The following is a 10,366-nucleotide window of genomic DNA, read 5'->3' on the forward strand; positions in this document are numbered from 1 at the left end:
CATGATGCTCCTCCTCCTTTGAATGAGGTGAGCCTCTGCTCATCTCTGCAGAGGTGCAAGGGTGGAGGAGTCCTGTGCATGTGTGCGACTGTAAGTCACAGGAAGTACGACCTAGAGGCAGGAAGTGGGCGTGGCCTTCGAAGAAGATTCTAGTTCAAACTTTGTTTCCTATCAGACGCGACAAGTGTCGTCTTTAAAAAGCACTTGTGATAAAAGTCAATTTACATACTCAAAATGTGATTTTTCCATCACACACTCACACACACGTGCACACAGACACACACACACACTTCACTTCTCTGTGCTTCACCATATAAGGTCACACACACTTTACAGTCCTCAAACTGCAGCGAAGTGTGTGTGTGAGTCTGAGGAGGACACCACTTCCTCTTTCCTACTCGCTTCAACTTCTTTCAACTTGAGTCAGAAAGCAAGAGTTCAGTTACTGAGGAAGTCTGTGTGTGTGTGTGTGTGTGTGTGTGTGTGCGTGCGCTCTGCTTTGACCTCCTTAAATGGTGGCTGAGCTGTTGAATGAAGGCCTCGACGTGTCTGATCTGATTGTTTGAATCAGAAGGATCACACTGAGCTGAGCAGCTTCTCCATTAAGAGCTTTGTGGCCTCGGTGTGTGTCTGTGCTGCATCAGAGCCCCGCATACAGCGTGCAGGATGTTTCGATTTGATCTAATCAGCTTGTGAGGATTCTCTAAATGAGCCTCACAGCAGAGAGCTTAATGAAAGCCCAGAACCACTCAGAACTGCTTCTTCCCGCTCGCTCGGCGTGGATCCGTCTGTAAATGCAAATCAGCGTCACATAACGGCGCTCTGCACGACGCCGCCTGGCTCACATCACGGTGACCTTTGGCTTCATCGCAGCAGAAATAACTGATGGCTATCTGTGAAGGCTGCGCTGCAGATGGTGCTGTGTGCTATAACTATACACTCCACCCTCTCGTCCACACCCGGAGTCACAGCGAGCCAGGAGAGCGTCCAGGCTGCTTCTGTTCATGGGGAGTTAAATCAGAGGCGCAGATTAACTCCCCATCGTGTGCTGCAGCCTGGCAGGCCTTCATCACTGCTGAACATCAGCAGACTCGCTGTGTTTCAGTGGCAGCTCATTTCAAAGGTTTCAAATAAAACCTCTAACACGTGCTTGTGAGCAGCAGGTAGAAAAGGCTAAATGATGCTAACGATGAGTCAGAGGACGCTGTGAGGAATTCAGTTTTTGGAATGATTTCCTGCTTTATGATTTTTTCATGTCATGAAACTTAGAGTTTTTCACAGGATGCATGATGAGGCAGTGAGGTGGAGGCAGGCTAAACTGATTAGTTTGCATTATTGTGGTAAAGCTCACACTGCTGTGCTGTTCATGGTTAGATGTTGGATTCAACTCATTGTCACTGTGCGCACACAACGAAATGATGGTTCCAGATCACTCATCCAGAGACGAGCATCTGCGGTCATGCAGCCAGAGACCGGTGCTACCTTTAGGCAATGTGGTTTAAGTGTCTCGCTCAAGGAACCAACGCAGGTACAGGGGCTCAAACCTGCAACCTTCTGACTGCAAGGCGAAGGCCACTGCACCACTGCCACATGGTCAAAGTCACACAAAGGTGACATGACAACAGGCTAACTGTGAGAACTGTATCCCAGCCTTTCGTGGTCTCTGTTAAAGTTCATGTAACTCAGCCAGTTAAAGAGCAGGAAACCAGTCAGCTGACCACAGCCCGCACACAGAGGAACCCACAGCAGCTACAAGTTATTGAAGTGATTCTTTCCCTCACGCTGTTCAGGGTTCCCCACCCACTAAACCCCACTTTAAGCCCTGCTAACAACCACAGCAGCACTTTCTGTCCCTCCTCTGAGAGCCCAAAGGGACTTTGGAGGTTTTGAATGGGCTCTCTGATGGTGCAGACCCCTCAGCCTTCATGCCTGTGTGCATCATTCAGTTTGAGTCACGTCAGAACGTGATGGATGCAGTACTGCATCATCAGACATGAAGTGCAGCAGCTTATGAGTGGGGAAAGGCAGAGAGTGGACTTCACTCTGTCAGTTAAACTCAGAGTGAAGGAGCTTTGGCCTCCTGCATCCTGCCACAGAGGCACAAAGAGAGCGTCTCCTCAGGGTACGCATACTGTACCTGTCGGCCTGTATGAACCCGTCCTGCCTGAGTCACTGCACCTCCTCTCCCTTCACAGCTGGCTCATGGCTCTGTGTGCTTCTCATTCTTCACCAAGCTTTTTGCCTGGGGTCAGAGGTCAAATGAAGAGACCCTGTACCTGTTGGACTTGTTTCCCAGGCCTCACTTTAAAACACACACTTCAGTCCTCAGAAATGCAAAAGCCTGGAGTTAGTGTGTGTGCTCATGTTGCAGATTCCAGCCTGATAAAGGCCTCATTCAGTGAAGCACATGCTGTGGCGGGGTGGGCGTACTGTGAAGTATGACCACCGTGTTCAAACATGCTGCTGACACACAGGCCTGAACTGGCTCAGGTATGTGTGTGTTAACCTGAGGTATGCAGCGTGTGCGAGCAGATAGAGACACTGTGGCTTTCTACAGGCGCACCTCTGTTGAACTGCAGCTCCCATAATGCACTTCAGCTGTGAGTGAGCTCGCTGCCCTCTAGAGTTAACAGTTAGAGGTCGATGAAGGTTAACTTTAATACGTCCCTCACATGTTTTAATGTCTCTGGATGTGAGGTGCACCAAGTAGGCAGCCGTGGGAGTGGGCGTGGAGGCGAAGTGAAACGACTCGGGAGGAAGTGGTTTGTTTGAGACAAGTTTCTCAGCAGCTTCTTGCTCACACCTCACAATCCTTCATCTGCACTCGTTCACTGAGAGACTGAGGTTGGCTGCTTAGTTAGTAAAGGTGCAGGCTGACCATCAGTGAAGGCAGGTCTACAGTTCCTCAGATGTCCACTCAAAGCTCCACCACTGAGTCCATCTTTACAGCAGAAACAAACATGCTGACGCCGGTCTGCTCACTCTGAAATGTATTTTTATGATCAGAGGCTCAGCAAATGCTAAAGTTCACAAATTACAGAAAGTAGCACAGCAATCAAATCTTCAAGTTAATTCACAGCTCACTGCGTTCAGTTTGAAACAGTTCTACTCCATCAAAACTGCCACCGTTTGGTTTTGTTTTGAGCCACAAGTGAGAGAGGGTGGAGTGCTAAGTTAGTAGCTAATGCTAAAGACTGTACATCCCCAGACTGTGAGAGCTCTGCCTTCTTAGTCCAGTGAAGCCACAGCAGCCATATTATTGGTCGGATGATTGCAAAAGCTCCAACAGCACCAACATGGTCCAGAGGTCCAGTTCAGGACAGTTAGCTGAGGGTAAGCTAGCAGACAGCTAGCAGCTACAGCCCCCTGTGTTGCCATCCACCTGTCAGTCAGAGAGGCCACGCCCCTAATAATGCAATCTTTAAACTTTATTCCAGTTGTGCTTTTACAAACAAGAATATAATTTAAATCTGAATAAAAGGTAGAGGCCCGATGATGGAGCCCTGTGGAATGCCCATGTGGGGTTCTGTTACTCTCAGTATCTCTGCTGCTGACAAAAACTGATCTGAGTGGAAAATGCTCCAGGTGAGACCTTTAGAGGCTTATTATCCATGTGTACGCACAGATACTCCTCCTCGCCCCATTTTCTGCTCTGTTCTCAGTTTACGTATATATCTGTTCCCGACTCATTAAACTCCTGTTTCTCTGTGTGAAACTGAAGCTTATTTTTACTCACACCTGGTTTGATACGCAGATGCTTTTCCAGAGTAAAAGGACATATACTTGAATCTAATCTAAACAGGTGAGTTACAGAACCAGCTGTTATGAAGGACCAAATCAGTTTCTGTATTAGCTGTAAACATGCTTCTTTCTGCGGGAAAGCTTTAACATGGGAGTCTATGGGGCTGCCTCAGTGCTGGAGCCTCTGGTGGGCATTAGCGGGACTGCAGGTGGATTTTTCAGCCCTGCAGGGTGCCGCTCGGTTATGAATGTAATTTCATTAGGGCGCTCCTCTGGGACAGAGACTGTCCAACTACAGCTCAGCAGGTTACAGGACTGCAGTTTTAAAGTGTGTTTCTAGGTGTGAGTGTCACTTCCTTGTTCTTTTACTTCCCAGGTGTTGAGAGTGGGAGGCAGAGTGACAGAGGCTGAGAGGAGGGCACACTGAGACAGGAAGCCGCCTGCAGGCTGGGAGTGGCCGGGCCTATAAAAGACGACTCTTCTTCCTCCTTTCTGCATTCGACTGCTCTCTCTCTTCTTCTTCACACCCAAGACTCTACCTGCACAGGTAAGCTGACATGCTCTCCCTCCCCCTCTCCCTATCACACACAGCAGAGGGAGGTATTGATTTAGTGATTGTGAATGCGGGTTGTTGATCAGTGTGTGTGTTCTTGATCAGGATGTCGTGGAACGCCTACATCGACAGCATGAAGACAGCCGACCAGAGCGGGACGGCCCCGGTGGCACAAGCTGCCATCTGTGGCTGCACATCTGGGCAGGAGAGCGTCTGGGCCGGCACACTGCAAGTCACGGTACACACAGACACACAGACACACACATACACACAGAGTTCCTGTTCCTGTCTCTACAAACTGCTCAGTGTTTGTCAGCACACTATAAAAAATTCCACTTCCTCCTTTAAAAGCTGCTGCTGAGAGTTTTAAAACGCCATTAAACTAAAGTAAGACGCTCTGACAGGTGACATCACCTGTACATACTTCAGCCCATTGGCTGGTTTTCTGTCGTAGGAAACTTTCCTGACTTTGTGCCCCACAGTTGCAAACAGGCTGTTAGTTTGCATGTCTGTGTCTTCTTCTTCTTGGGCTTTGGGCGTGTTCAGGTTGTTGGCTGGCTAGTTCACTTCCCGCTCTCAGTGCTGTGTTCAGGCACTGCAGGAAAACACACGTGTCATCCAGGTTTGAAAAAAGAAATGTGAAGCTTGTCTTTGAAGGGGAAAGTTGATGAGCGAGCAGATGAGGCAGCTCGGGTCAGCGGCTGACTACAAACAGCTTTAAAAGTAGCTAATTCCCCTTTTTTTCCCTGTTTGGAGCTCATTTACAGATCCAGGTTTTATGTGCATAAAGTTCCTCAGTTTGACTAAATGTGACATTTTTGAAGACGTATTTGTTACTTTTGATGCACTTTAACACGACTTTACTGTTTAAGACTGTAGTCGGGTTCCAGGAAGCAGGAATGTGGTTTTCATGGGGTGGATTTCTGCTCTTTATTGTAAAACCCGGCTCAGTGGCTGCCAGCATCTGATTAGTTTTTGTTAACCAGCGTTCAGCGGGACACAAATGTTTCAGTTTTTGTGCAGGGGGCTGTGTGTGCAGCAGGGTAACGGTTGTGGGTTTCTGGTAGTTTCCGGGTGTTTGTGCTTTGGTTTGACTGCCATATAAGGAGACAGTGTCAAAAACAGTGAATACAGGAAGAAGAGCAATCACTTCTTGTTTCTCACACACACACGCACACACACACACACACACATGCGCACACACGCGCACACGCGCACACACACACACACACACACACACACACACACAAACACATGCGCGCGCGCACACGCACGCATGCGTGCACGGTGAGGTGAGAGGTGGAGTGTTGCACAATGTCACACATACACCTGCAGGGTTAGTTTATTTTTTACAGTTTTTACTTTAAATGTTAGTTCCCGTGTGTGTGTGTGTGTGTGTGTGTGTGTGTTACACTGCATAGAGAATATGCTCCCTACAGGTCTCCTCTCTGATTGGGTGATGGTTTTTCGGGAAGTGGTTTTGCCTGTGCAGGCAGCAGCGCGCGTGTGTGTGTGTGTGTGTGTGTGTGTGTGTGTGTGTGTGTGTGTGTGTGTTCGTGTCTTGACTTGTCGCCTTCACATTCTTTCTCCTCGCTCCTCCTTCACTCTCAGAAAAGTCGTCCCAAAGCAGAGCGATGTTTAAATGCCAGCATGCAGCAGAGCAGGAGGCCTGAGCTGCTCTTCTTCTGGAGCTCGTCTCAGTTTAATTTGATGAAGATGAATGAGCCGTGAGCTTTGAAGGCACCTGAGCGCTGCTTCCTCTCAGAGCCGCCCTCCCAGCTGCTGGAAAACACCGCCGGCCTCAGCGTTACGGAAGCTCGCTCCGATTACCAGAAAGGAAGGGAAAGTTTTTCCCTCTGAGCGGAAATACTTCAAAGGTTAAATGAGTACAGGAACGCGACAGACGTGAAAGCTGCTGTCAGCGCGCTCTCCACCTGATTCAGCTCTGTTTCTGCTCTGTCAGACCTCAGCTCTCACATACAAGAACCAGTTCATCACAGCAGAGTGAGGAACACACTCTGCATCATTACAGAGCACACACACCGGATAACAACTAAAATACTGAATTTATCAACTATGAGTTTAACAAAATACAGATTTAAAAATTAGTTTATCAATGTAGCTGACGTATATGAAACTAAAACCAATAATCAAAATAATAACATAATCAGTCAATAGATAAATAAATGCTTAAATCCAAAAACTTGGTACAGTGACAATAAAAAAAATATTAGATCATATTTAATCTTCACGTTTAAATATGTAACGGAGCACAGCACTGGTTAGCGGTTGTTAGCACTGGTTAGCGGTTGTTAGCACTGGTTAGCGGCGTGTCTCTGAACTGGGCCGGCAGCACTTGAGCTGTGACACAGCAACAAAACTGAGCCAAACCAGTAAAACTAGAGTTTAATGAGCAGCACAAACAGAGTTTATTTGTTCAGATTCTAGCTGGAACAACACAAACAAATGAGCCAGAACACCCCGTCTCCTCATGCAGCAGCATCTCTGCAGCATCATCGAACTCATTGCTCCACATCATGTTTCATTTTAATCAGTTTTTAATTCTCTGCCTGATAATCTGTAGCTTCCTGTCTGTCTGTGTGTGATACTCTGGAGCTGCTCTTATCCTCAAATTTAGACAAACACAGGCAGGAAAAGGGCAGCGGTGCATGCTGGTCCTGGTGGGTACTTCAGGGTGGCTGGGAATGTGGAGGACTCGATTGATCGGATCCACTAACTTCTCTCTCTGTCCCTGTCCTAGGCTGATGAGATCAAGAAGCTGTGTGCCAGCGACCGATCGAGCTTCGCTCAGAACGGCGTTTATATCGCCGGAAGGAGGTGCCGGCTGATCCGAGACCAGCTGGACGTAGACCCGATGTTTGCGATGGACGTGAAGACTGCAGCAGATGCTGAAGGAAACACGTACAGCATCTGTGTCGGGAAGACAAAACAAGGTAAGACATTCCCACTGACTGCGTGGATTTTTACCCTTTAAATTCAGTTTCAACCTCCGGTCTCACCTGCTTCCTTTCTGTCTCCATAGCAATAGTCATAGCCATGGGCACAAAAGATGCCTCTGGTGGACAGGTGTCCAACAAGGTTCACACCGTGGTGGAACACCTGCGGAAAGCTGGTTATTAAGACAACACGGCCACCTTTACCTCCTTCATCGGCACACGAGTCGGACGCCACCCCCCCCTCCTCCCTGCGTTTCAACCTCTGTGCTTCTGTAGTTTTTTTTTTTTTTTTTTTTAAGCATTTTAATCCTCAGGTGTATTTCCTGCTGCGAGAGGTGAATGAGAGCATTTTATCTCTGCAGCTGTTAGCCTGTCCACACATGACCTGATGTACACCTCATGTTTAAAACAGGGAGGCAGTGTTAGCATGTTTTTTTACAGTGGAGACGGACCAGCGTCCAGTCAGAGCTCTGTGGAAACCAGCTGCACACCTGAAAGAAATAAAACAAACATGGTTATTCTTACACTCTGTGTGTGTGTCTGTGTGTGTGTGTGTGTGCACTACAGCTTCAGGTGACTTCTGTGAACTGAATTATTGTACACTTACATACATCACCCCTAATGTTTGGTTTGGACGGATGGACCCTTCATTGTGTTTGTCTTTCTACATAAGTGGGGACTCCTGTTAACCTAGTGCCTTATCAGGCCCCCTGACCGAAGCTTGAGCCTCAAAGCCTCAAAGCCTGAACCTCCAGAAGGAGAAAAGGCAGCGCTGTCCTCATAATAAATCAGTGTCCTCACATGCTCACTCTGCTCTGGTTTATCTTGCACAGGTACCCACTCACACACCCAGGTTCATCTTTGCACACACATGGGGACCTGTGCCAACATGCTGCCTTATCAGGTCCTAAACCTAAACCATAACTTTAAAACCAAGTATGAACCCTCAAAATGTCCTCTGAAGCAGGAAAGGCTGCGCTGACTCCATAAAAAAGATGCACAAATGTCCTCCATCTTTCACATAGTCCCTTCTAAATTACACTTATACTTTGAAACCAGGTTTGAACCCTCGAAGAGTCCAGCTTCATGGTTAACAAGTGACCCAAATTTGTCCTCTGTAGGGTGACATCAGGTCACCTAATATAAATCTAACACTAGAACCAGGCTTGAATCCTCAAAGAGTCCTTTCAAGGATGGCCTCATGTTTATTTTGGACTCAGACTGACACTGGAGCTTGCAAAAAAAAACAAAAAACCCAGACATTTGTCTTTTTACACGTGTGGGACCACATGTTAGTTCTCAAATAGTGGGGCGCGCCCCCTTTGGGGGGCGCGGTGCGATACCTGGGGGGGCGCGTGTGACCCTGGGGAACAGGCTTTTTTTTGGGGGGCCGTACTAGTATAAAGTGTAATTGCGCATCCACTACAGTAGGCGGCAGTGGCGCTGTCATTGTTACTTCTGTCACGTTTGCGACAGTGCAACATTTTACGACTTACAAGACAACAGGTTTACCTTGGTTAACAGTGTTGAGTCAACAGAAAGCTCCGACTGCGTTCTGCCTATAGCCTCCGTTATTCAACATAACAACCCCCAACATGAAAACGTTTTTAACAGGGATGAAAAGAAAAGCGGAGAGAGACAAAGATAATGAGACAAAAGAAAGTCACCCGAAAGCTAAGACGAGGAAATACGACGAAGCGTATTTAGCGCTTGGCTTCACTGTCACTACAGTTGGAGAAGAGGAAAGACCGGTGTGTTTGCTGTGTCTAGTTGGTCAAACATGTTTACAGTTTAACCTAGTGCCTTATCAGGTTCCTTAATTTAAGTCTTAAAACCAGGTCTGAACCTCAAGGAGTCCTTTGAAGGAGTGAGGGATGTCTGAAATAGCCTCATAATGTAGAAGTGTCCTTATTATTTTTGGTTTAAAACTTATACTGGCTCTTGCAAAGAAAAATGTGTAAGCTTAGGCACCCACACATGTAGGGATTTCATCAAAGGCCCCCTGACCTGAATCAGACCCTTAAAGCCAGGGCACATATTCACAAGGGTTCACTCAGAACCTCAAACATGTTAGCATGGACAGCTTAACAGTGAGTTAGAGCAACTCTAAGCAGTGAGGAGGTGTAGCTGACAGTATAGCTCAGGCCTCTTTCAAAAAATAAAAAGTCTTAGTGATGCATCTCATGTCTTATGTGACGATCATCATTCTTAAAGAAACTGGAAACACAGACCTACATGTGCAGCAGGTAAATTCATATGCTGATAATTGCTATATATACATTTTTAATTTATCTTTATATTCAGTAATGAATCTGCTGTATGTTAACAGGGGAAATGGTTCAGCTTCTGTCAGTTACAAAAAAGAGATTAACCACATCACATTATAAACAGTTTATCCAGCAGTTTATTTAAATAAATGAATGGTGGACAACCTCCATTTTTCTCTTTGCCAGAGAACTGAAGTGCCAAAAACTGCAGTTCCTCTAATATCCACTTGGGGTTCCATCAGTGAATCAGTCCCCACAGACTCCCATGTTAAAGTGTTTAAACATGTTGTCCCAGAAGTCTGAGCGCCAGTTTTGGTGAGTGAAATTCTGGGATTTTATGTGAAGGTTACTGATTAGCAGGTATCTGAGTGATAAACCACATACAGGATACCTGCACCTGTGCTAGCAGGGATACCAGTGCTAGCTGGGAAAGTTCAGTTTTTAGTTGGGAACATGTGCAAACAAGGATCCCCACAAATCCATAAAGACAAACTTGTGTGTGTGTGTGTTTAAAATCCAGTATAAGCTCGCACAAGGACTTACGAGTACTGGTAATACTACTACAACTACAAGCAGTATTAAAACATAATGATTATTACCACTGCTACTCGTAGTGCAGCATGTGGTACTGTTACTGTACAGTTACATGTGGCAGTTATTTAGAGAGGTGCCAGAAGTTCCAGTGTTATTTTATTGACACAGTAGAATCAAATAGAGTGCTGCAGCAGGAGGACCTACAGCATGTATAACATGCCCCTCCCCCTCCTCCGATAAAGTGCAGTTATATTTAGTAAAGGCACTGGGGACGCCGGACAGGCCGGCGTGCAGCCACTTGGTGTGTGAAGTAC

General features: G+C 46.8%; 2 protein-coding genes across 2 annotated transcripts in view; both read left to right on the forward strand.

Moving 5' to 3' along the window:
• The window catches only part of LOC115776948 (NLR family CARD domain-containing protein 3-like), a 507,515-nt gene that overhangs the window by 253,349 nt on the left and 243,800 nt on the right, over positions 1–10,366 (forward strand). The gene's annotated exons all lie outside the window — the stretch shown is intronic.
• LOC115776973 (profilin-1-like) lies at positions 4,129–7,777 on the forward strand. The gene is made up of 4 exons (XM_030724792.1): positions 4,129–4,288; positions 4,400–4,532; positions 7,056–7,248; positions 7,338–7,777. Exons 2-4 carry the CDS (start codon positions 4,401–4,403, stop codon positions 7,433–7,435), a joined length of 423 nt encoding a protein of 140 aa, XP_030580652.1. The 5' UTR covers positions 4,129–4,288; position 4,400; the 3' UTR covers positions 7,436–7,777.

Source organism: Archocentrus centrarchus, unplaced genomic scaffold, assembly GCF_007364275.1.
Source record: "Archocentrus centrarchus isolate MPI-CPG fArcCen1 unplaced genomic scaffold, fArcCen1 scaffold_41_ctg1, whole genome shotgun sequence".
In the NCBI taxonomy this organism is placed as follows: Eukaryota; Metazoa; Chordata; class Actinopteri; order Cichliformes; family Cichlidae; genus Archocentrus; species Archocentrus centrarchus.